The sequence below is a fragment of the Spermophilus citellus genome (genome assembly GCF_964194105.1).
Source record: "Spermophilus citellus genome assembly, chromosome: 4".
NCBI classification, from domain to species: Eukaryota; Metazoa; Chordata; class Mammalia; order Rodentia; family Sciuridae; genus Spermophilus; species Spermophilus citellus.
In genome coordinates this window covers 204,884,140-204,909,099 of record NC_138185.1, presented here as the reverse complement: position 1 = coordinate 204,909,099, position 24,960 = coordinate 204,884,140, and the positions used below count along the sequence as shown (strand labels likewise).

The following is a 24,960-nucleotide window of genomic DNA, read 5'->3' as shown; positions in this document are numbered from 1 at the left end:
GATATTTTTGTTAAAAAACAAGATTTGTGTTAGATGTATGAAGTATTGGGACAGAGTGGGCTGAGTTATAAATGTATTGATACTATAGAATAAGTGACTCCAGTTTTATTTAACAATCTTACCTTGTCCTCCACCCTCCTGTAACCAAAGAACGAATGCCTCCAGAAATCAGCCAAGAGAGTTTGACTTAAAAATAATTGAAGACAGCAGTGTTATTTCATCTGGAGGACATCTAGCTCGTCACCCTGCTTTATCTATTTATCTGTCTTAAAAATTCAGAAATGTAACAGTTGTCACAAGGACACACATTTCTTTGAAATAAAAATAAAGACAGACTTTCTTCTGCCAGAAAATAATGGCTGATGGGTTTGACAATGAGAACTGGCTTTGCCAATCTCTGGTTTAAGGTTCTGGTGGAAACCAAATACTACTTAGATTAAAAAACAAAATGCTTCAAAATATTGTATTTATTGAATCGTATTAAAGTTAACAAGATTTTTGTTTTTCTCAATATTTTCTGCATGTGTTGAGTTAAATAAATTGCCTTAATGAAAGAAGAGTTATGGTCATTTCATAAGTCCTGGTAGGTAAATCCTTTTTGGTATTACTTCCAAGAACAGAAAGCAAATATTTTTTCATAACTACACTATAGGCCTTTAGTAAGTAAAGTGGTTTTTAAATCTTTGTTTTCAATAAAGTCAAAAGAGGATTTAACCAAGTTGATAGATCATTAAGATTGATTTTTGATGACAGATCACTATGTAATGTCAGCCATAAAAGTAGGAAGACGTTCAAGATATTGAGTAATATTATTACAAGAAACTGCTTTCATTTTCATGTAGTTTTTCATGTGAACAAGGTTTCTTAGTGATTAAATCTATGGGAACAGAAAATAAGAATAGAAATGAAATGGAACCTTGCCTCATTCAAATAAAAATTAGCATTTACCCATACATAGATGCATGAGCTAGCTAATTGAGTGCAGGAAAAGGGGAAGCTATATTCACCCCATTAAGAAACATACTTTTATAAGCTTTGAGGTTTTTTTACATTTCACATCTAATAATTTTTATCAAAATTCATAGCATACCTAATATTAATTGCAGTGATAGTTCAGTCCAAAAAATTTATAACACCCACTTATAGCATTGTGATCATAGAAAGTTTTTAAAATTAATTTTTATCTCTTCATATGTATATAGACATTTGTTATAGAGAAAGATAAAGTATGTGCTAGAGTAGCCAATAAAACATCATAAGTAAATTTTATATTAGGGCAAAAATCTGTAAGGGAAAATAGATTGGAAATAAATTAAAAGAGAAAAGAACATGATAGATTATCTCTTTTACCATCAATGGAAATCATACATGAAATTGTGTAGTTATAATGAGTTAGCACTTAATCATCTTCTTTATATGTAAAGCAATCTAATCTCTTATTTTCAAAGTTTACTCATGGAACTAACATAATTTATAGGATAATTTCTAACCTAAGGCTATATGCAGAAAATATACACATCACCTATATTGTTTAGAAATATTGCAATCCACTGGAAATATGTTTTCTTTTTTAACTGTAGTCAGCATATCTCTAAATGAGTCATTTGACTAACATTAGTAGTAATAGATTTGTCTATACACACTCATAGATCTTCACTCTTGTATCCAGGATTACATGAGTTTGCTTGTGTTTGTGAAAATTGCAAAGCAACACTCTGCACCCTTATTGTCATCCATCTTTTTTTAGATAATTGCTGTTGGGGTTTTGTCTTTTAATTTTCTTGCCTTCGCACTGTGGATCTGGCACTAATTGTGCTTCATCCATTGCGTGTGCAAACAGCTCTGCACTGAAGTTGTTGAGGAAGAGCCGTCGTTCTTTGCTAACTCACTGAATTGTATTCTTGGACACTTAGAAATGTATGGACCCAAATGAGTTAATGTTCTTACCAAAGTGCCCCTGTTTTGCCCAGGAAACACTGACTCGAGTATGTAAATCTGGCCAAATAACTGTTAATTATTTGCAATGCTTCTCCTAAGTATTTGTAAGAATCTTGAAGCTAAGTAAAACTTGCCTTTATCTCCTTACAAAGCCTGAACTTGCTGTTTCAAAACCAAAGATCAGGCTAGATTCATTTTTGGTTTTGCCAAGGCTATGAGCTTCTCATTGAAGTTGCCTGAAAGGTTCAATCCAATTGGCTTTGCACCAAATAAAACTCAGTGTGCTCTGTACAGTTTTGACCCAGAATCAGGTGAATCTCAGCAGTTTTGGCCGAGCCACATTGTAAAATTTTGGATTTGTTCGGACTTGACACTTCCTGGGAACCCATTCAAACTGAAACCGGAAAAAGGTTTTGCACAAACCCTGTCCTAGCCCGTTCTGCCAAGTTTCCCACTGCTCTAATGTTGGTCTACCTTCTGTATATTCGCATCGAGGGCAAACGGAAATATCCTCATGAATCTCTCATGAGGGATCTTGGGTGAAACAATCTAGACATTCTCCTTTCTTCATCTTTGACCAAAATAGAGAGCCTGTACTCTGTGAGTCAGTATTAAAATATGTATCTTTTCCAATAATGGGGTCATCTTCAAAGGGTTAAGCCTCTAAAGCATGACTGCTTATGGTCAAATGAAGAAAATCCTGCTAAAAGGAGTGGGCTGTTTAATGCAGATTTGCAACCTTGTGGCAAGAGGTGATGGCCAGCTTAAAATTGTAAGACTTCATTCAGCCTGCAAAAACGGTTTCTTATAGCCCTGGCAAGTGTCTCATGAAAGTGGTGACATGGGGAATGTATCATTGAGAAATTACATAATGAAGGCAACTTCTCCAGCAGATGAATTTAGTAGTATTGGATAACTCAGTGTTTCGAGCTCAGACTGGCAGCCTCATATTTGATGTTGATAAGTAGTCGTATAGACTGCCTGTCTAACTGCCATGCTTGATAATGTATTTTCAATAACATAGTATGTTATCCAGCCAGAAAGCTCTTGCTTTATATTGTAGAGATAATATGAATGTAAAACACAATGGAAGTTACTTTCTGAAATATAATACATGAGTAATAGTATATTGGGATGTTTTAATATACTAACTTAACTATGAAACAAAATACTGGTAGTGCACTTTTAATATGTAGTCAGTGGGAGAAGTATATGTTATGTGTATTATTGAAGATTATTGAAGTAATCTTTAAATGAAAAACTGAGGAATTTTCATTTTGTGCTTCTATTTTAACTATATATTTCGGCTGATAAATAATATTTCCCTACTTTCAAATGGTGGAGAGTGATATGGTTGAAAATAGTGTCTGATTAACCTTAAAAAAAATCTAGATTTTGATCACATCTCTATTATAGTCAGGTACACGACCTTAGGCAAGTTATTCATGCATGCTCCACTTTGTATTTCTTATTTTTTAATGATTGAACTTATTGAGGCAATATTGTAAAATGTCTTCTCCCTCATACACTCTAGTTTAATCTAGGAGGAACTGAAGGTGTAATCTTCACAAAAATTCCACCCACCTTGTCGTCACTATCAAGCAATGTACCCTGATTTAATTGTATAATATTGTGTAACAGATACTCACTGAGCCTCTGTCATGTCTCAACACTGCCCTACAGTGTACAGCTGACTAGATCCTTGGGGCCATGGATTGCACATTTTAGTTAATGTTAGAACTGGACAGAGTCTTCGAGATCCTTGCCAAAACCTCTCACCCTATACATGAGAAATCTGGAGCCCAAAAAATCTTATGAATTTGTAAGTGTGTCATAACTAGAGCTCGAATTCAAGTGTCTTGATCAGTGACACAGTGTTCTTTCCATCCCACACCCTCTGCTTGTGACTAGTGAGGGTAAATAAAGACATGAGTAAGGAGCACTTCACAAGTATCTAGTAAACAATGCAAAGTGAAGAGGAAGAAAATTAGCCACTGGATCCCATATTTACCTTGAGCAGAGTAGAAAATTGTTTCAGAATTAGAGAACTGACATTCTGGGACCATATGTTAAATGGGGCTTCATAAAGCAACTTTGATCTAGTTTTCTTCCTTTTGAATGATGAAGAAAAAAATTGGCATGCCCCTTGGTTGCACTACTAGTTCTGTCTTGAGCTTGCTTAGTTGTATTAAATACCACAGTTGATCTTTTTTAAGTATCTGCATAATGGCTCTAATGCCACTTACATAAGTGTTTATAAAGTTTGTTTAGGGCTTTTAATAAACTTTGATCTCAGATGAAAGGCTGGAGGGAGTATAAATTGTCACTGTTTGCACTATTAATATAAATACCCAGATGGTTTCATGTTAATTATTTAACATTAGTGAATGATTTCAACCTATCATTGCCCCCAACTGCATTATATTTGAACATCAAACAGTAAAAGGCCAAATCATCAAAATAGCCATTCCCTCATTAATCTCTTTAGGTTCTCTTCTCAGTTATTTCGCATAGTTGGTCTAACGTAAGTGCTTTTCTGCAGAGTCTTTTCAGTGTTTTCCTCAACCAGCGTCTCACCTCTGCTTGTATCCCCTGCAAAGGCTAATGGAACACCTCAGTAATGTGTCTGTTTCATGGTCATTAGACATCAAGCCTTTGGTCTGAAGTGGGTTCAACAGAGGTAGACTCACTGACCTAGAGCACTTAGATTCTCTGATGAACTCCTGTATGTTTTCTCTTCAGAGAACTTCCTATTTTCATCCTTATCCCTATCAATTTCCAACTCAGATCTTGTTTCGCTGTGTAATACCTCAAAGCTTCTTATTTAAGTTTTTTCCTTGAAGAAGAGTGCATTTGTTCCAAAAGAGTAGGATAACTGTGAGAGGGTAAGGCAAAGGCCAGGTAATCTCCTACTGTCTTAGGAAAGGATTAGAATTTGGTGGATGGCAATTCTTGGTTGGGAATTCTGGCTCTTTCAATGGGCAGGCACCTCATTAACCTCTCTGAATTTCATTTCCATTATCTATGAAACAGACCAAATATTTGTCCTTTCTGTCTCCCGGGCTGGAAAGATCAGAGATAATGGATGGGAAAGCCCTTGTCTAACTACCGGTATCCCTCCCATATGTATCTATGACTTTCTCCAACCACAAGAGCAGTACAGACCAGGAAGTTTGACTTTTTAATGAGAACATTTCTACTCCTAGTTTTGCCACATTGGTTAGTTGTCTTGGCGGTCTGAAATTTACATCCAGGATTCAGTGGTTTCAGATTTAGGCTCTGAGAATTTAGATTTAGAGTTCTATAATAATCTCAAGAATTTTAGTTCTGCATATCCCCAGTCTCAGGTTGGTACCAGTATTTTTTAAAGCACCTGCAATGCCTGTAATACATAGCCATGGTCACCGATTCAGACAACCTTCTGGTTGTCCTTTAAGAATGCTCAGTAGGAGTTAATCCATAGAGCTGTCTCTACTCTGCATTGGTATTGGACTCAGTCTTCATTTCCACTGACTAAATTTCATATCCTCTCTACTGATACCATCACATCTTCTCTCCTCATCATTTTTCCTCTTAGGCTATCAAACAATAATTATAAAATTCCTTCTCAAACATCACTTTCCTTAATTTTTCAAGTTCTTGAGAGCTTAACTTTAGCCTCTTATTAAAATTTAAATTTGTCAGACCTAATTTCAAGGGCCATTTTGCCCAGTCATGAATTCACTGAAGGAGCAGTTCTCTGATTTTAACAAATAAGCCAATTTCCAAAAGCAGTCTCTTTGGAAACTGTATGAACTGTTGAAAAACAAAACAGGAAAGTAAATAAATGAATCAGTATAATGAGCAAATTGTCTATTCAGTTGATTTGTTTCGGCATGTTGACTGAGATTACATAAACTGCTTCCCTCATCCTTCTTTTCTCATTTCTCCTCTTAACTGTTCTTGTGCGAATTCCCAGTTGCATCACACACATTTTCTTATTTACATCTCCTTTCAACCTGTGACTCCCTGTGAAAAACTGAATGTGCATCCTGGTTCCTCATTTGGGTCTTTGCCCTGCAAAGTAGCATGGGACCCAGGCTTCATGAAGTCCTTTCAAACTTTGTATCAGCCCCCACAGCAGTGATTGAGGTTTACAAGGAAAAGAAGCTTGTGATTACAAGAATGAAGAAGATTCTGGGAGTGATGATAAAAGGTTGAGAGTTTTTAAGGCCATTTGGACCTAATCTTTTTTTTTTTTTTTTTAATTTTCTTCTCATAAGTATTGATTTCTTTTCTTTTCAAGATCTTCCTAAAGCAAATTTCCTTGTTTTTAAAAGAGAGTAGAACTCATTCTGTTTATAGATATGTGTTAGATTTTGGTCATTTTATTTTCTTGAAAATTTTTTCTATTTCATTTCTTTGAAATTATTGTATCATTATTTATCATTTGTTCCTAACTATATTAGAAAAGAATCACATGGATTGTTGATAGAGTGAAATAAATCATTACTACTACATAATATTTCCATTTTATTATCATGTTGCCCAAAGTATGTCAAAAACTGTGAAGGACATGAATGAAACTTTGCTCTACTTGCAAGCCAACAACTTAGTCTGTCACATTTTCATGGCTGCCGGCAAAAGGTAGAAGACAAGGCCAGCATGAACTTAACCTTCCCATTGGTTGCCTTCCACTCCAAGTCCTCAAGAATCACAGGAAGTGGCTCAGCTAAGTGTTGCACACACAGTGAAATTCTATGAAGTTTATGAAACCCCCATTCTTTTATGGGGGTTTGTATGTGTTCTCATTCTCACTTTGTATGGGGGCTCCAAGTAATCGTGTAACCAACTTTTGTCTCAGGGAAAGACACTATCTCCATCTTCCAAGGCTATTTGCTCTACAGATATTCTTTAAAAGCCAGCCTTGGACAAAAGCTATCAAGACATGCAGCAGGGTCATGAAGAAGTACTTCCCAACAAAATATTATATTGTCACTTTTTGTAATATGCCTAAATTCTTGTTTAAAATTTTATTCTTATTTTCCTATCCCTTTATTTGCCTCTAACTTATTCATCAAATGACTAAAATGTGAAAAAAAATGGAACATTCATTGGACCTGAATAGTAAATGATGATGGCTAATTTTTTAAAAATATTTTATTGGTCATTGATGGGCATTTATTTATTTATATGTGGTGCTCACACATGTTAGGCAAGCTCTCCACCACCGAGCCACAACCTCAGCCCGTAGGCTAACTTTCCTAACATACTAAGAATTAAACAACATTATGATCCAGTTTCTGGGAACGAACTGCCACTCTGTATTCCCATGCTTTGTTTGTTTGTTGTTACAAATGAATCTTCAGTGGTTTCCATAATGTGCCAATTGTAACTAACTTCTTCAAGTGATACTACAGTAAATATGATCCAGTTTTGCTTATCAACAGATGGCTTAGTTACATCTCCAAACACTTCCTTTAAAGCACTGAGTTTTCTTTAAGTTTTAGTAGAGTAAGAACACATACAAAGCAGTGCTCTGCATGATTGAGCGGTGCAGCTCAGGTACCCACCTATATCTACACCTTCTTAGAAACAACATAGAACAGTATGTTGCACCTTTGGTGTCCAGCTGCATTCTGGGACCAAGGAAACAAGATAAGTACTCTGAATTTGGTCTAATTAGCACTTTTCAAGACAAGGTAGGGAGCATGAGTCCTCAAAGAAAAAATGGAAGACCATTCTCATTTAATTTGATCTTAGTGTTGCAACTTCTTTCATTTATGGTGAATTCCAGAATTCCTCACATACCCACATTCACTGGGAAGCATAATTCTCAAATCGAACATTAATTATCTGATCTTTTACATCAGCAGTTTTTTTATAAATGTTGTTGCAATGTATATAGTTACTAGATGACTGAGAAGCAATTGTAGCACCAAATTCAATAAATATTATTGAGTAAACCAAAGGTTACGTTAAGTTTAGATGAGATCATGGGTATATAACCCAATGATGGGTTTGATTTCCAGTTCCACATAAGATGGGAAAGATACTAGAGAGATGATTTCTTTCCCACACTTGTGTGAGGATACAGCAAGAAGGTGGCTGTCTATAAGCCAGAAGGTAGGCCCTCACCAGACATGGAATCTGCTGGAACCTTGCTCTTAACCTTCCCAGTTTCTTACTGTGAGAAATAAATATTTATTTTTTGTCACTCAATCTATAAAATCTTTGTTATAGCAATGTTTTGTTAAAGAACTCTTCTGCTTGAGAGTTCTCAAGTTAATTAAAAAAAAACAACTAATGAGAAATAATATACCATATGCACATGTGTTTATTTATCTATTCATGTTTATTTCCCTAAAAAATTCATTTTCATTCAAGAACCCAAACAATATCCTTAAACTAAATCTGGTCAGCTTTAGCAGAATGACATCTGGTATACTGGTGGTATAGATCTGATATGCACATAGTAGGTGCTTAATAAGTGCTTGTTGAGTAAAGGAACGATGATGTCCTATCCAGTGTCTGTGTAATGAGTTTCTGTGAAATCCTCTGTAGTTTCCGGAGCATTGCATATTTACTAGAGTTTTCATTGCATACTTTAAATGTTTAGAGTCATGTGGTTTTGGCTACTTCTAGTTTTAATGCATCTAGTAAAGGCTGCAGAACTTGTTCATTTTAGTTGAATATGTTAAAATGCAGTACGGGTGAGGGGGCCTAAGTTCAATATTTCAAATTGTTTTGGCAAGACAAGCTCCTTTGCATGCCAACCACCAGGCCACAAAGCTTCATTGTTGTCCAGCTGAATGAATGCATGGCTTTCATTTGAAGGGAGGAAAATACTTTCTAGAAATTGAAGTTCCAGGAAAACAATTGGTTGCAGCAAATGTCAGATGAAGTTTCCCACCACACTGTCAGCTGTATTATGCCCACTAATCCAATAGCAAGCCACCTTCTTGCTGTTTTTCATAATCCATCTTTCTTAGTGAATGGTTGAAAATTCAATACCTGGCTCTCCAGAACCCTGTCTGTTCAGCCTTTGGGACCTAGCTTAACAGAGCATCTCAAACATGCTAATAGTTCACTTTCATATTAGCCATTTAGATGAGAAACCTGCCAAAATGTATCACTTCAATAACAAATTATTGGTACTTTGAAACAAGTATGGTCTGGTAGTAAGGATTCCTTTAATAATAGTTCAGTTGAATTTCTGATCATTTAAAAATATATCTGATAGGCTGTGCTTCTGTCTGCCTTGACAGCAATGACAGGAGAGTGCTTTATACAAAATCCAAAAATCTGTTATATAAATATTGTTATATATATATATATATATATATATATATATATATATATATATATATATTATATTGTCACTTTATATAATATGCTTAAATTCTTGTTAAAAATTTTATTCTTATCTTCCTATCCCTTTATTTGTCTCTAACTTATTTATCCAATGACTAAAATGTGAAAAGAGTAGAAGTATTCAAAAAGGGATTAATTATGAAAGCAAACTTGAAAAAAATATAGGCAGAGTTGATCTCAGTTATTTTCTTAATTAAGTCTCAAAGTCACAATGATAAAAATAAAATACCTTGCCTGATTTCTATTTAGATCTGATCTGCCTGTCACCAGAAACTCATCCATATAGGGGGATTAACTGTTCACATGGTCTTTCAACATCCAAGTCCAGTGTGTGGAGTAATGGAAAATGATTAATTTGTTTTGTCATTCTCTTTGAGAACACAGAACACCTCTTAAAAAGAAAATAACCCTTTATTTTGAAAACAGAGATTAATTACCCTCACCTCACCAAACTTCTTTTAAGTAAATTAGCCTGGACCTTACCTCAGCCAGAACAATTATCTTTCCTTATCAGTGTTCTGCATCAGAACCCTCTGCTCCATGTTAAATATGGACAAGACAAATGTGATTCCTACTTTTGCATGTGTTGGGGCCCTGGGGACAAGAACTTTTCAGTTTTTAGGAAAATGATGAGTATTTCTCAGTACCTGGCCTGTGCTGGGTGTTCCCACAATTGTCCAGAATGACTAACCTGTACTCCTCCACAGGAAGCAGGTTGTAATTCAAATCATGCACTTCCTGCACCACCTCATTAGGTCCGCCAAAGACCTTGTTCTCATGTTCCCTCTTCAGCTCAATCTAGGTTGTTTAATTCAACTATATTGTCCCTTCATTTTTATTCCAGCTCTTTTTTATTATTATTCTTTTAGATTTTAAATCTATTTAGAAATATTTTCTGTCTCAAGTTTTAGAATTCTATATTTTAAAAAATAATTTAGCTGTGTTTTTTCACCAATATCTAAGTTCTAAATGTATCTTTATTTATCTTCGTGATGAGATAGCTAAAATTTATCATGTGCAATATGCCCAGCACTAAAAATATAGAGGAATGTATAGTCCTGCCTTTAAGGAATTTGTAGTCTATTGGAGACAAGTAAACACACAGTTATGAAATTATTTCACACAGGATGGGGGATATACCTCTGCACAGGAACCACTGAAATGGACACCTAATTCAGTTTTGGGGAAAAGTTCACAGAATAATAACTAGTATTATTGTTGTAATAATAACTAGTATTTATTGCCTGCTTGCTACTGCCAAGATTTGCTCTAAGTATTTTGTATGTGTTAATGTAGTTGATCCTTACAACATCTCTACACAACCGGTATTATTATAGTATCTATTTATAAATGAGGAAACAGCCCGGGTGCAGAGGGATCATTGGGAACATCCCTAAGGACACATAGCCAGTAAGTGACTAAGCCAGTATTTAAACTCAGACTGACCAGCTCAGGAACCCATGCTTTTAAATGCCATGTTAGAGGAGGTAGCAGCCAAGCCAAATCTTGCAGAAGGAGAATCAGAAGCTAATTTAAGTTGTGTATAGAGAACATTCCAGACCATGGACCTTGCATTCAAAGTCATGACAAAACCTTTCAGGAGAGAAGCAAAAGTATGGAATAATATTTATGGCAATAGAACCAGAAGCTAATTGGCAGTATTTAGATAAGGGGGAAATTGTGAAATCAGTTTTTTGTTGTTGTTGCTAAGTCAGTTAAAAAGTGGAAAAAATGAAAAGCAAGTCCTTTGCCTACTTTTGGAAGCATCTTTTCTAAAAATATAAAATGACAAATATTTGGAGTTGGTAATTTGATGGGGCAAACACCCAAGAAGACAAAAATGTCTTTTTTCCTGTTTTTCTTACATAGTTATTAGTTTTACCTTCTGCCATAGAAGAGTGAAGATTTTTCCACCCCACAGGTGTTCTTGGGTAAATAACTCCAAGAATCCCATAGTCAGATTTCTCCTTATTTTCCTTCTTCTTTATAATACTTTTTTTTTCACATTTTTACAACATTTTAAGCTTAAAAAAATCTGACCTCTGCGTAATATAGGAATAAGTTAAAGCTATAGTGGATTAAGGTTAGAGTCAAAAGGTTATTAGAAATGTTCATATCCTAATTTCCCATTTTCCAAATTTGGAAACTGAGACCGAGGCATTAAATAATTTGCCCAAGTTCATACAACTGTTTATGTCAAAACTGAGATGTAACTTTGTATCTCCTTGTTTCTAATCACTGTTCCTTTTTTACTTTTATCTTGCTGCCTGCCCTTAAACAGAAGACTACCATAAGTAAATACCAGAGTATCATGTGGACATTTAGGACATTTCAGAAGCTTGTAGTCAGAAAGCATGTTCTTGGGTTGTAAGAATATTTGGAGTGAATCAATAGTATTCGGTATGGTGCCCTTGGCCTTCTGGAGATTCAGTTTGTTATCCCAGTCCATGTTTCATAGAGCTGTACCCCTGTGGCCTCTTGAGAAGAGGCTCAGAATTTCCACTGTTTAATAATTCCCCAGCCTGAGAATGAGATGTCCGTCTTGTCTCTCCTCAGTACTTCTGAAGTCCATAAATTCAAAAGCAAAGGTTGGGGTGTAGCTCAGCAGTAGAACACTTGCCTCGGATGTCCAAGGCCCTGTGCTCAATCCCTAGAAAGGAAGGACAGAAAGAAATATGTAATAGTTATACAAAAAAAATAAAATAAAAATAAAATTCCAAACTCTAGAAATTCTTCTCATGACTTGAGGTAAAGGACTAGCAATCTGTACTTAAAATAATATCTAGACTGTTCCTTGTAAGAGTAAATGAGAACGTGTCACTCCTCTATTTGAAATCCTTAGAAGACCTTGCAGCTAACTCAGATTAAATACAAAAACTTGCTGGTGGCCTCAAAGGTTTTCTAAGATGGTGCTCCAGGCCTTGTGCCTCACCGTGTAGTGCCCTCACTGAGCTCCATCATGCCAGCCACAACACCAGGTTCTTGACCATTATTCCTGCAGTGTTCCATGTCTGGCTCTCTCCTCAGGGCCTTTGCCTTTAGTTTTGTTGTTGCTCTTCTTGTTCCTCCCAAATGCATTCCCCCAGGGATTCTCACAGCTCAGTTCTATACTTCATTCTGCTCGAAACCATCTCATCAAAGAGGCTGTCAGGAGCCACCATTATATCTAAAATAACATTCCTAGCACTCCCCCGCCCCGCCACTTTCCCCTGCTTTTTAAATTCTTCAGAGCATTATGTTAATCTCTTGTGAATCTTTTTATTCCCCAATAAAATGTAAGCTACATGAGGAGAGTATTATCTTTTTTATTCACCCTCAGAACAATGTCTGATCTATAGTAGGTATTCAGTAGTAAATATCTACAAATGGAATAAATATAACAACCTTTACTTCATTGAATAATATTTATTCATTTAAGAAGCATTGATTGACTATCTCTTCTATAACAGACACAGGGTGAAGTGCTGGGAAAATAGTCCCTACCTTCCTTATGCTTCTAACCCAGCATTGAGACAAATATTAATCAAACGTTGCACAAATGTACTAGTCCCCTGACAAGTGATACTAAAGTAAGCTTCATGAAGCAATGGAGAACTCCTTCAATAGAATCGATGAAGGCAGGGGAGCAATTGAATGATAACAAAAGTTAACCAGGCCCCTCAGGAGCTATGCTTTTTTTAATATGTAAAGTTTACATTTAAAAAAAAATGATGCACCAGCATTAGTGATATGCAAACCACCCAAAATATGAGCTGAACTGAGGGTGAACAAAGAGATGGACAGACAGACTAATATATGATAACATATGTAATATGTTATATATAATATAACATTATGAGTAGCACTGATGTGGCAGATATATAGGGTGATGTCTGAATTTCCTTCAGGTTTCCTGTATGCTTGAAAATGCTCATATTGTTGGGGGGAATGTTAAGCAGTTAAGGAAACTGGAGGGGACATTCTCCACTGAGGGCACAGTATATACAAAAGAAATTTATATGCCATTACACTTCTTTTATGCTTTAGATGATGTCTATAGAATGGTAGATACATTTCTAAATATTGGATATAGTTTTAATGAAGTTTATCTTGTTTCTGTTTTGTACTCTCTTGGCTAGTTTTTACTAGCTATAATTCTGGATAGTCACTGAGCTCTTCTTTTCTATTTGAAAGTTACTAGAGTAGACCTCAGAGATTCAGCAGTTTTTAAAATACCTGCTATTTGGAAAGTATTTGAAAATTCTCCATGCATTTTCAAATTCACTTTCTTACTTAATAATCAGTTACCCTGTGGATGTAGTCCATCACTATTTATTCCCATTTTGCAAATTAAATATTGAAGCTTAGAAGGACAAGGTAAAGTGATATTCCCCTAACCACAAAGTGCAAGTAAGTAACATTACTGGAACTTGAATATCCACAGATTGGAGTTGCTGATTTCCAGTTACCTCATCAATGTTCCTCATCAGACAACTGGAAAGTCATGTCTCAGCCCAGTGCATCCAGAAGCATAGTTTCTTTATCTGCCACCTAACCAGAATCTCTAACCTCAGTCTTGTTCAAGAAGCCCTTTGGACTGTTTACCCATCGTGAACACACAAAATTGTATTTATTTTGTTATGATTTTTTGCAAATGATCTCTAATTTTTTCCTCCTGTAAGTACATTTTAGTTCCAATTTTAAAAAATAAAATGATTTCCATTAAACACATTATAGACTTCAAGACCCTTGTAAAACATTTGTGAGCACCTAGTATTTTGCTCAGCACACAGAGAACAGTAACCTAGTTTCCATTTATTCTTGTGTGAGCAAAACAAAACTTCCAAATCAGTCATTTGCAGAGATTACTATATCTTTTTAAGATAATAGTAAGATATCAGATTGAGCATAATTCGTAATTTGATTATGTCTAGAAATAAGAAAGCAATTATTTTGAATGGCAGATTCCATGTTTTAAATGTCTCTCTTTAAAAAAAAAGATGTTGTTGTGAATGAAAGTTGAAATGTACCTCAAAAGCCTGCTGAGCCCATCTTTCCCAAGGAAGATGTGCTACTTGTCTCAAGTTTTAAAACTTTTTAAAGGAGAGCTATCACTTTGGGCTGGGATATCGTTATATGAAAATAAATATAATTTGTTGTTGGCAAAAAATTCTTCTAGATTTTTAATCCAAGGATAGACACTGGTGTCATGTTGCCAGGTTAACTGGAATTTTTACCTGATAAGCCTGATGTACCCTTTCACCCCAAGACACACTTCTGTATGGATAACTGATATTTAAACCTCTCTTATAGCATGCAGTCTATACATAGGGACCTCTTCTGGTAGTTCAAGAAACCCACACAACTTTCTTCACTGGGACTCTAGAAAGACGTGTGAACAACATGGGACTTTGTGGACAAATTCTCTGATACTCTTTGGTTTGGTTCCAGTGAGTGTCTTATAACAGATTGGATGAAAACAGGGCCCTTTAAAGCCAATACAGTGGTACTGGATCAAGTCACCACAAGTGAAAGTCATACAGTCTGTCCTCTTTATGATCTCAGCCTTGCTTTTCTTGAAATGCATTTTTTCAGATCCTTTCACCACCTTTCAGCCATTTGTCAGGGAGGTTTTGCAGTAAATAGAATTGCATTTTTTTAGCCCAAGTAAACTGTCATACCCTTGTTTGTTTTAACATGTGCATTGTGCAAAAAATACACACTTATTTTTAAAATAAAAATATAGATGACATCTCCTTTATTTATCATCTAAACCTCAAAACACATATGATTTCAATAGCACTATAAGAAACTGGTATTTGTGATCTATGAATCTGAAAATAAACAGATGTGTATTTTTCCAAAGAGAAGTATGTATGCTAAAACATGCTTCTGGTTCAATCTGTTCCTTAAATTTTCTCTGTAAGAGACAGGAATCAAAGCAATGAATTCCCCTCTTAAGTTCCTTACATTGTCATACTATATTATTCAATTTCCTTCTAGCTGAAACAAAGGAACATTTAAGGGAGAATGTTTTGTTGTAGACCAATACAGACTGCTTAACTCCATAGGAGTTTTAAGTGCATTGAAATTTGAAATAGTAAAATTGGCAGCTTATTTGCTCTTGTCAAGAAGCATATGAACACATCTGTGGATGCAAAAGCCACAGAGTCGGACAGACAGGATTTCTACATTTCACTGTTGCTTCTACAACTTGATCTTGCCTTTAGTCTAGAAAAAAAAATAAACGGCAAACTTTTGCTTCTGGGTTTTTAGTAAAGAGGTCAAAATGCTTGGGTTTATTAGAACATCTAACTCTGCCTTTGTCTTTATTAGCCAGGGTGGAGGAACTTTTTACAGGCTGTGCTAGTGCTATATTTTATGAAAACAAGAAAAGGAGATGTTAGTATCATAAAGCTCTTCTTACACTTAGCTTCCTGTGATCATCAGAAAGACTACCCAGACCTCATTTATGTATGTGTGTATGTTTGGATACAGGGTCCTGAGCACATATTCCTAAGCACTGGTGAGATCAAATTCTTAATAGTTTCATCTTAAAACGCCCCCTACAGAAATCAGCCCATCAATGGATTATCTTCAAAGTCTTACTGCTGACAGTTGATATATAGTAAAAAAGGGACAGGAATTTATTTTATTAAGTCTTCAGTGTTGGGTCTGGGATTGTAGCTCAGTGGTAGCATGCTTGCCTAGCATGTGTAATGCACTGGGTTTGATTCTCAGCACCACATACAAATAAATAAAACAAAAGTCCATCACAACTAAAAAATATTTTTTAAAAAATCTTTGGTATTACTGCTACCAGTTTCTATCTACTCCTTTTTTGATTTGTCATGGTTTGTCTAATTATATAATAAGAACCTTGCCACTTCACCATTCAGACAGCTTGAATTTGCATCTCAGTTTTACCACAATGTGACTGAAGAGTTATTTACCCCCGGTTCTCAATCACCTCATCTGTATAATAGTGATGATAGTAATATATACCTCACATAATGGTGTGAGGATTAAGAAATAGATTAAAAATATAATTCCATTTCGAATTACATTTTTGTGGTTTTTGGGTTTTTTTTTTTTATGCTGCTAAACAGGATTAGGGTTAATGGATCCTTAGCTTTGCCAGTGTTTCCATGCCATGGAAGTTGCTCTTCAAGCTTCTGAGATAAACCAGAAACACACAAAGCAATGGTTCTTTATGAAACAGAGTCTTCACTGTGAATTTTTCTTTGTTTTCAGATTTGGTATGACATTGAGTACCTTCTAATGTTTTCAGAGCAGAAACATGTTTTAGACCATTTCGGTCGGCATTTAATTTATTCTAGAAAAGTGAATTAAGATAATTAAATTCAGAGGAGGGAAGTTCTGGGGAGTGATGTTGGCCAAATTATATTGTCACATGTGTTCATGTACAAATATATAACAACAAATCCCATCATTATGTAACAACTATAATACATCAATAAAAAATGTGGAAAAAAATAAATAGAAATTAAGCACTCTGTCATTGGTTGGTGCCATTACTGAAATATACTTGAAAATTTTTTCCCTTAAGTGTAACAGAAGGGACTTGTCTATGCTCTTTAAAGTATCAGGCAGAAAAAATTAACCAACTTAAAAAATTTTTAAAAATTTTCTACAAGATATGTTTTCCCTAGGAAATAATATGATATTCATGGAGTCTTTGAAATCCAACACGTTCCTTATTTTAGAATGTGTACCTATGGATCTTGTTCCTATAGCAGTGTTAGTTTTGGGAAAAAGTGAACTTAAAGTGACATGTAATGTGATGAGATTCTAATCACAGAACTCCAGCCAATATCACATTAAACAACCACAACAAAAAAGAGTGGAAGTATGCATATTCTTAAGTATTTATGCCAAAGTGGTGATTTTATATTTCTGTGTACAGAGAGAGAGTAAAAATACTCCCCAAATTCACTTACTCATCAAATGTATTGTGAGAGCTGAGATGCCCCAGACCTGGACTCATTATCTTTATTACTTCATGTCTTGTTGTTATAGATGCCTTAGAAATGTCAGCCTGTGTGTGAAATTCATTTAGAATAAATGCAGTTCACTTTATTTATTTGTATAATTTGTACGTCTTTTACATATGCATTTTTTTTCTCCCTCCCCAAGTAATTCAAAAGTTCCTGAAGAATAGGAAATATGTCATCATTCAATGATACCTAAAATACACATTTGTTGTCAGTTGATTGACTAGAATGAAGTCTGGGGACCAGATAGTATTTTTGATATTGAGGAAGATATTTGGAACATATAAATGGAATATAAAATAAGCCACAACTGAAATAAATGATGAGAAAGTATAAAGATCAATTAACGGAGACATTAGGGGAGTATAGGAAAGGGGAGTATGAAAATCACTTAAGAAATAAGGAACCAAGGAGTTTCAAGGTTCACTCACAGAAATGTAGCCATTTGAATATACATCCAAAAATATAATAAAATGGGAAGACAGAATGTGAACATGTGCAAGCCAAAATGATTTGATGCAGTCACTTTAATGGAAAATTTTGAGCAATACATTTGCATAACATGCTGGGTTTTATAGTGGGGAAAGAGTCATTTGCTTATCTTGAAAACAAAATAAGTTTAGTACTTTACCCAGGTTCAGAGGATCACTTCTGAATGAGAAAAATTATGAGATGAAAAAAGAAAATAAAGTTTTAATACTACAAGTCTATTAGAGTATGTGCTTATGAAGACGATTTTAGTCAATGCACAAAGTTTTGCTTTAAAATCATCAGGGCATTGCTTTGTACTTAATTGTTCAAGGGCCAATATAATTCTTTCAAATATTTTGTTATTTAAATAAGCGTAGCATATATGGTAGCTAAAACTACCTGCTCTCCTAAATCTGCGTGTTGTGCACTATATTAAGAAATGTCATTTTGATGAATCTTTCCTACACATGAAAAAATTAAATGAAGTCATTTAAAATGCATAGTAGTTTAAGTGAGTGCATGCAGCAGAAAGACTAGCAGTGATATAAATGTTAAGCAGGAGGAACAAAATACTAAATCCTATAAATAGACCTTGAAAAAGAAGACTTTTTGAACTTCAAGAAACAGCACCTACAATTTTCTATTCAAAATTGCAAAGGGTATTTGTGGCCTTTTTAAAATTTGTAAGTGACAAAGTAGCTATACCTCCAAGTTACAGAACACTGAGAGTGGTAAAGTATCTCAGAACTGAAAAGGTAGAACCCAAGTACCTGTAAAGGGGATGACAATGGAAAGCAAACATCATTCTGCAGAATTCCAGAAAGGCTTTTGAATTGAAGTAACTGGTACAATTTCTGCAGAAAGAGGAGGTGGAAATCGGCACATTGAAAGTTTCTATGACAAAGAGACCTTTTTTTTTTTTAAAGAGAGAGAGAATTTTAATATTTATTTTTTAGTTTTCAGCGGACACAACATCTTTGTTTGTATGTGGTACTGAGGATCGAACCCGGGCTGCACGCATGCCAAGCGAGCGCCACCTCTTAAGCCACATCCCCAGCCCGACAAAGAGACCTTTAACTTCCTATCTCCATCCCTGCCTGTACCAAAACCCTGTGGGATGCAGGTGGTATATGCTCAGAAGAAATTGAGCCTCTAGATTGGAGATGGCAGGCAAAGAATAGCATCTCTCTGGAGGGAGATAGGGGATTTCAAATAGGAAGGTTAAAGAAAAAAATCTGAACTCCTCTTGAGAAAAACAATCTTACATACTCATAAATTAGATCCCATCCACCTAATAAAAGTTTACCACCAAATTAGCCTACACTTTGTTTAATACTAGTCTAGATGAAATTAAATTATTTATGATAATTATTTATGACTATGTTTTGGTAAGTAAAAAACTCTGAAATCATCCTACAGCTTAACAAACTAGAAGTTGTCTCATTACCATGAGTCCAGTATGGCATTCAGCTTTCCTCTGTGTCATTTGGAGCATGCAGAATCTTGATGTCTTCATGGCAGAAGGTGGGATGACAGAGGGAGCCACAGATTCTTAGTTGTCTCAGTCCAGAAGTGATACATTCAGAGTCCTTCATCTAGAACCATTCACCAGGGAGATGTCAGAGAACATGAAACTTTGGGTGGCTGCTGACTTCTCTAGAACTCTGCAGAGTTATGCCCTTGATCTTGCAGGACACTCACTTTCTTCTCATTGATCAGACATGGGCCTTATTGTTAATTTCATTGAAAAATTACAATTTGTTTTAAATTCAAAAGCTAACACTTGATGTCTAATATGTTCTGAACGGAGTAAGAATACAGAGATACATACATGTTATACCATCTTAGGTCTCAAGGTTATTCCATCACTTACCCTCTTATTTCACATTGGCTTTGAAATTATTTCCAAATCATTCCCTCTCAATGCTTATATTGATGGACATAACAGGACCAGCTAATCAAAGATTGTATAATAAGTTCCTGGTTTATAATCAGCAGGATCTTGTGTCCCTGTTGAAAATATTCAATTTCAGATATTTCTCCTGTCTTTTTGAGAACTGCTTTCCATTTCCTTCTTAACCAAAATAATTGTTGAGAACTCTTCTTCTTCATAATGATAATACTTGAGGATATCTAATATGCTTTATAGATAAGTAAGTGCAAATTCATCTATTTCTTAGTATTACCTTGTGGTTTATTTCTGATGCTCACTGAAGCAGGTTTGTAAATTAATAAGAATATGAAATGCTCTATAGAAAATTTAATAGCCTATCAGTTGAAAGCAATTATCCAGAAAGAGTTTTTATATCTGAGTCAGATTTGCAAATGCATCTCATATACTTTTTGAAAGGAAATAATTCTTTTGATTTAAAAAGATATATTTATCTTGGAAATACAATATTATTAGATCTGTTTTTATTTGACCCTCTAAATCTGTAGTTTGGTCTGCTCATACCAGTGGTACATCTCATTTTTAGTGTTTAGATTATGAGAGTATTAATCAATTTTTTATAATGTTTGGTTTCTTTATGTTTTTGCTTTCAGAGTACCCGAGTGGCTTTGGACCATCTGGAGTCTGTGCCCGAGAAACTGAGCCTTCTAGAAGGTTTCAAAGACTTCAGAGTGAGAAAGAGTTGGCTTGTCTTTTTCAGTATATTTATCTGAGTGAGAGCACTTGACATCTTCCTGATGTGCAAAGAAAATTGTAGAAGGGAAGAAGGACCAAAAAATGTTGGGGACTTCTGAAAATCTATCTTATCATTTTACTGGCATTTATAATATCTGGACTGAAAAAAAATGAAATTATGTGTTAACAGAACATAGGAAAATAGAGACTTTATCCTCCTACTGGAAGTTCACTTGTCTCCCAAAAGCTAAACAAGAATTTAGAAAAACCTGATAATTAAAGAGAGTTACACATTACATTGACAATTGGGAACTTTTTAATTTATGAATTATCTTCTTTTTTACAGATTATAGGGCACTATGTGTCCAGAGATATAATAGTTCACAGGTTATCCCTGTGATAAATGAATTTAAATTCACATAGAGTTTTAGATTCCATATCCCATGCTGTTTACTAATAGAACTACTAGTATTTCACATCAAGCCAATTAGTGACACGTGAGGGTTTATACACTGTGATTTTTGTTAAGTTCCTCACAGAGGAGAAATGCAAAGCAAGTTTCACTGTTACCTAGTTATATCAGAAGAGGACCTATCTGGAGAAATCTTCCCGTATCCTCTTAAGGATGCACATGTAATGTACATTTTTGGTGATTTGTAATTTATTTGACAGGGTTGATATGATTTACAGAACATCAATAAATGGCCACAGCTAACAATGTGGAGGGTTTCCCTTGGGAGACCACACAGCATCTAATTTCACATCTGCCTTAAAAAATAACTTTTTAAGTATAGCTTATATTTAGTTCTGTTTAAACCTAACGTATTACTTGAGAATACAGTGGGTAGGAAGAGCATCCAGATCATGCCATATTGATTTACTGGAAGAAGTGATATGATGTGGTTCTCAAAATCTATACCATCTTAAAATTACCTTACGATAGCTTGTGTATATGTGTGTGTGTGTGTGTGTGTGTGTGTGTGTGTGTGTGTGTGTGAATTCAGTAACTAAATATTTTTGAGATCAATCCTAGCTTGACTGGACACATCCTAAAATCTAGACTATTACAAATAGGATAAAACTGTTTATAGTATATTTTATTGAGGTTTTTGATTCATTCTTGAAATATGCTTACATATTATCAATATTATTAAAGTTTTTATTCTTTCTTGAGATATGCTTGTATATTCACTGTCAAAGAATCCTGAAATCACTATTTAAGACCATGTAATTTCTTTTTATCCTTATTCAGTCCATAGCAGGGAATATGTTATACCCATATCTTTTCTCCCTTTTTTTCTGTGCTAACAGAAGTCATCTAAGTGAACAAAGGATCGGGCAAGAGAGAGTATTGGAAACAGGTGGTACTTTTCACTGAGAAACAGATGCCTGACTTATACCAATAAAAACATACAGAATTTAACCTCCAGTAACAGTTCACTGGTTCCCCAGTGATCTTCATTGAACTGAATGTTCCTAAGTACAATTCAAAAGTTGTGTTCACCACTGTTACTGAAAGGTTTATTATTATTAATTTTTATGCTAAGGGCTATTAATTATCTACACATCTAGCTTATGTATACACAAACTCATAAAAATGCCTTTATAGTAAAATTTCTAGGGAGAATATTTTTCAAAGTTCAGAATTGTACTTTCTGATACATTGAAAGTGAAGTCTCCACCTTTAAAAGGGAAAGGAGTATTATGCACACTTATGGCCAGTGTGCCTAATAGCACAGACTGTTTGGCAAACAGTGGCTAAATATGATACATTTTCTTCTAATCTTCAGAGACAACCTGTATGGGCATTATTTCCTTATTTTACAGATAGGGAAACTGAAGCTTGCAGTATATAAACTAGTCAGAAATGAGATCTAATTCCGTTTTTTGCCTTGCTGCCTCTTAACCTAAAACCCATTCTGTCTGTCCTCTAAAGCCATCTATATGGGTAAATTAAGTCCATTTACTAAATCAATTTCATGAGAACAACTTGACATCACCTTAAGTTAAAAATACATAAAGCCTTTAGATTATTAGAAATGGATTATGTTTTTCAAATCCCTGAAACTTTCTAAAACTCAATGAGCTGTGAACGGAGAGTACAAAGACCAAAGTTATTGTCCTAGTTCATTTCCCTGTTACTTGAATTTCGATGCTTATGAAGACTGAGATATCTTTAAATTTAAAAAATCTGTGTAATATAATATTTAAAAGATATATGTTGTTTATGGAGAAGTGAAATAAAAGGGCTTCAATTTTAAAGGCAGTATCTTTTAAACAAGGAGAATATTTTGATACCATGTATAATTTTGAAGTATGATATATAACATCCAAAAGTGGTGTGGTAACTCTGACTATCTTTGGGCAGCTAATTGTCACTAACACTTTTTCCTTTCATCTAATGAATGCCAGTCATTTCTAACGGACATACTAACTAGTTTCTGAAAGAATGTAAATAAACAGTGTGGTATGGTAGTGTCCACACTATCCATTTTCTTTCTTTTTTTTCTTGGTGGTGTCTTTTTCCTTTATGTGCTCTCAAAATGCCTGTGATTATTTCTTATCTACATATTGATATTTTCTTATTCTAATTTCAAACACTGATTTTTCTTTCACTGACCAGTTTAGATCTTTTATTGTTTTTTTTTTCTTTTCAGAATTCCCGCAGTTTATGTGAGAGAACTGATGGGAGATACCCTAAATTCAGAATTCACAGAGATCCTTTTCAGCGACGACAAGAAGATACCAAGTACAGAATGAAAACCCTCAAAGTAATGTTCTTTATGTACATTCTCAGTCTTTAAGCACTATTCCTGTTCAAGCTTACGACCTCTTAAACAGTCCTCATAGTGTTTGTGGAAGGACATTTTTGAAAGAAAAGATTTTCTTTGATGCATGGAATAGATTTTCAATTCAATGGGATTAGAGAAGAAAAAAAATCCAAAAATTGTGCCTACAACATTTTGACTGGGAACTAAGCTTTTAGTCTATGACATTGTTACTCAGTAAGTTATTTTTATGGGAATTGATGCTGCTGAAGAAATCATGAGGCAGGAAACCCCTAGTCACTTGGTTGGTCAAAGTCTTACTATGGTTGACCTCCTCTGTGTGTAAGTCCAGCTTCTTTCAGCCCTCAAATCCCCCATAGATCAACTAATATATAGTCTTTTGTAAGCAATAATCTTCACATTTCCACTCATTCTTCTCCCAGGTGCATCAACTTAATGTTAATATTTCTGCTTATGATTTGTAAACATGGAATCAAACACATAGCATACTGAGAGGATTTGCCATATTGGCAAAAACATATCATTCCCTAGGCCTGCCTAATACCCATCTTGGACAGATGGATAAACCCATTTGGCCTTGAAAACTTCTTAGCCTAGAACCAAGTTTCTCAGCTTCAGTATTATGACATTTTGGGCCAGATAAGTCTTTGTTGTAGATACTGTCATATGCATCATATGATATTTAGCAACATCCCTAGAGTCTCCTCACTAGATGCCAGTAACATTCCCTATCCCAAGTTGTGACATCCCATAATGCATCCAGACATTGCTGAATGTCCCCTGGAGGGCAAAATTTCCCTGTATCAAGAATACTGACTTAGAGTCAATGTATATTCTAATGTGCACTCCAAGCCAATTACCACCCCCCCAAAAAAAAATACTAAAAGCTCTATGGCTTTATTTATATTGTTACAAGTTTTAATAGTTATGAATATTCAGTATGCTGTATATATTCACTTACTATAGCCAAATACAATTATTTCTAAGAAACTTACTCCCTCCTCTGAATATAATTGGATAGAATGTTCAGTGCTCATTTCCATAAATTCTCTTTAGCATACTTAAAATGAGCACTGTGCTTCCTCCATCCTAAACAAAAATTAACACAATTATGCCACATTATTGATATTTCTACTATGAAGAGAACTTTGTTATGACTTTCTTATAACTTTCTTATGACTTTGTTCCTTTTTATCTTTGATTTCATAGATTACTATTATTAGTATTATTAACTAGAGCAGTGACCTTGTTCTCTCTTATGGCAATTTTTTAAGTTCCCTAGATCATCTTCCATCATTCCCAGCAGGTTCCATATGCTCAAGCATTTCTCCTTAAACAGGAATACAACATTTAGGCAACAAGAAGTAAGGATAATTACTAATTATTAGGCATATATTAGAACAAATTACATGAAATCACCTCTTGTAGGTGTTTCATAGCTTGTGTTCATTATTATATTTTATCCTCCCAGCAACCCTATCAGGTTGGGGACGTTATTTTTTCTCTCTTTGCTGTTGAAGAAAGCAAGGCTGCAGAGTAATTAAATGGTCAAATCAGTATTAAGACCTAACTCTACATGGTTTCTGTAATCTACATCTTTGAATACTATGCTAATATAATACAAATTTAGATCACAAAGTTTTCTAGAAGTGACCAAGTGTAAGACCAAATTTTAATATGTAAAAGTTTTCTCCAAAAATACATTAACACAATACAAACCCATGAGTTCATCAGAGGTCTGAATGCAAATAGAACATTTAAAATATTATTTTCCAATACACTAGGTTTG

General features: G+C 34.8%; 1 protein-coding gene across 1 annotated transcript in view; it reads left to right on the top strand.

Moving 5' to 3' along the window:
- CEP128 (centrosomal protein 128) overlaps positions 1–24,960 on the top strand; it is a 414,945-nt gene that overhangs the window by 363,228 nt on the left and 26,757 nt on the right. The window contains exons 24-25 of the mRNA XM_081292429.1: positions 20,301–20,378; positions 23,040–23,153. Coding sequence (XP_081148555.1) covers positions 20,301–20,378; positions 23,040–23,153 — 192 coding nt within the window. The remainder of the gene's footprint in view (positions 1–20,300; positions 20,379–23,039; positions 23,154–24,960) is intronic.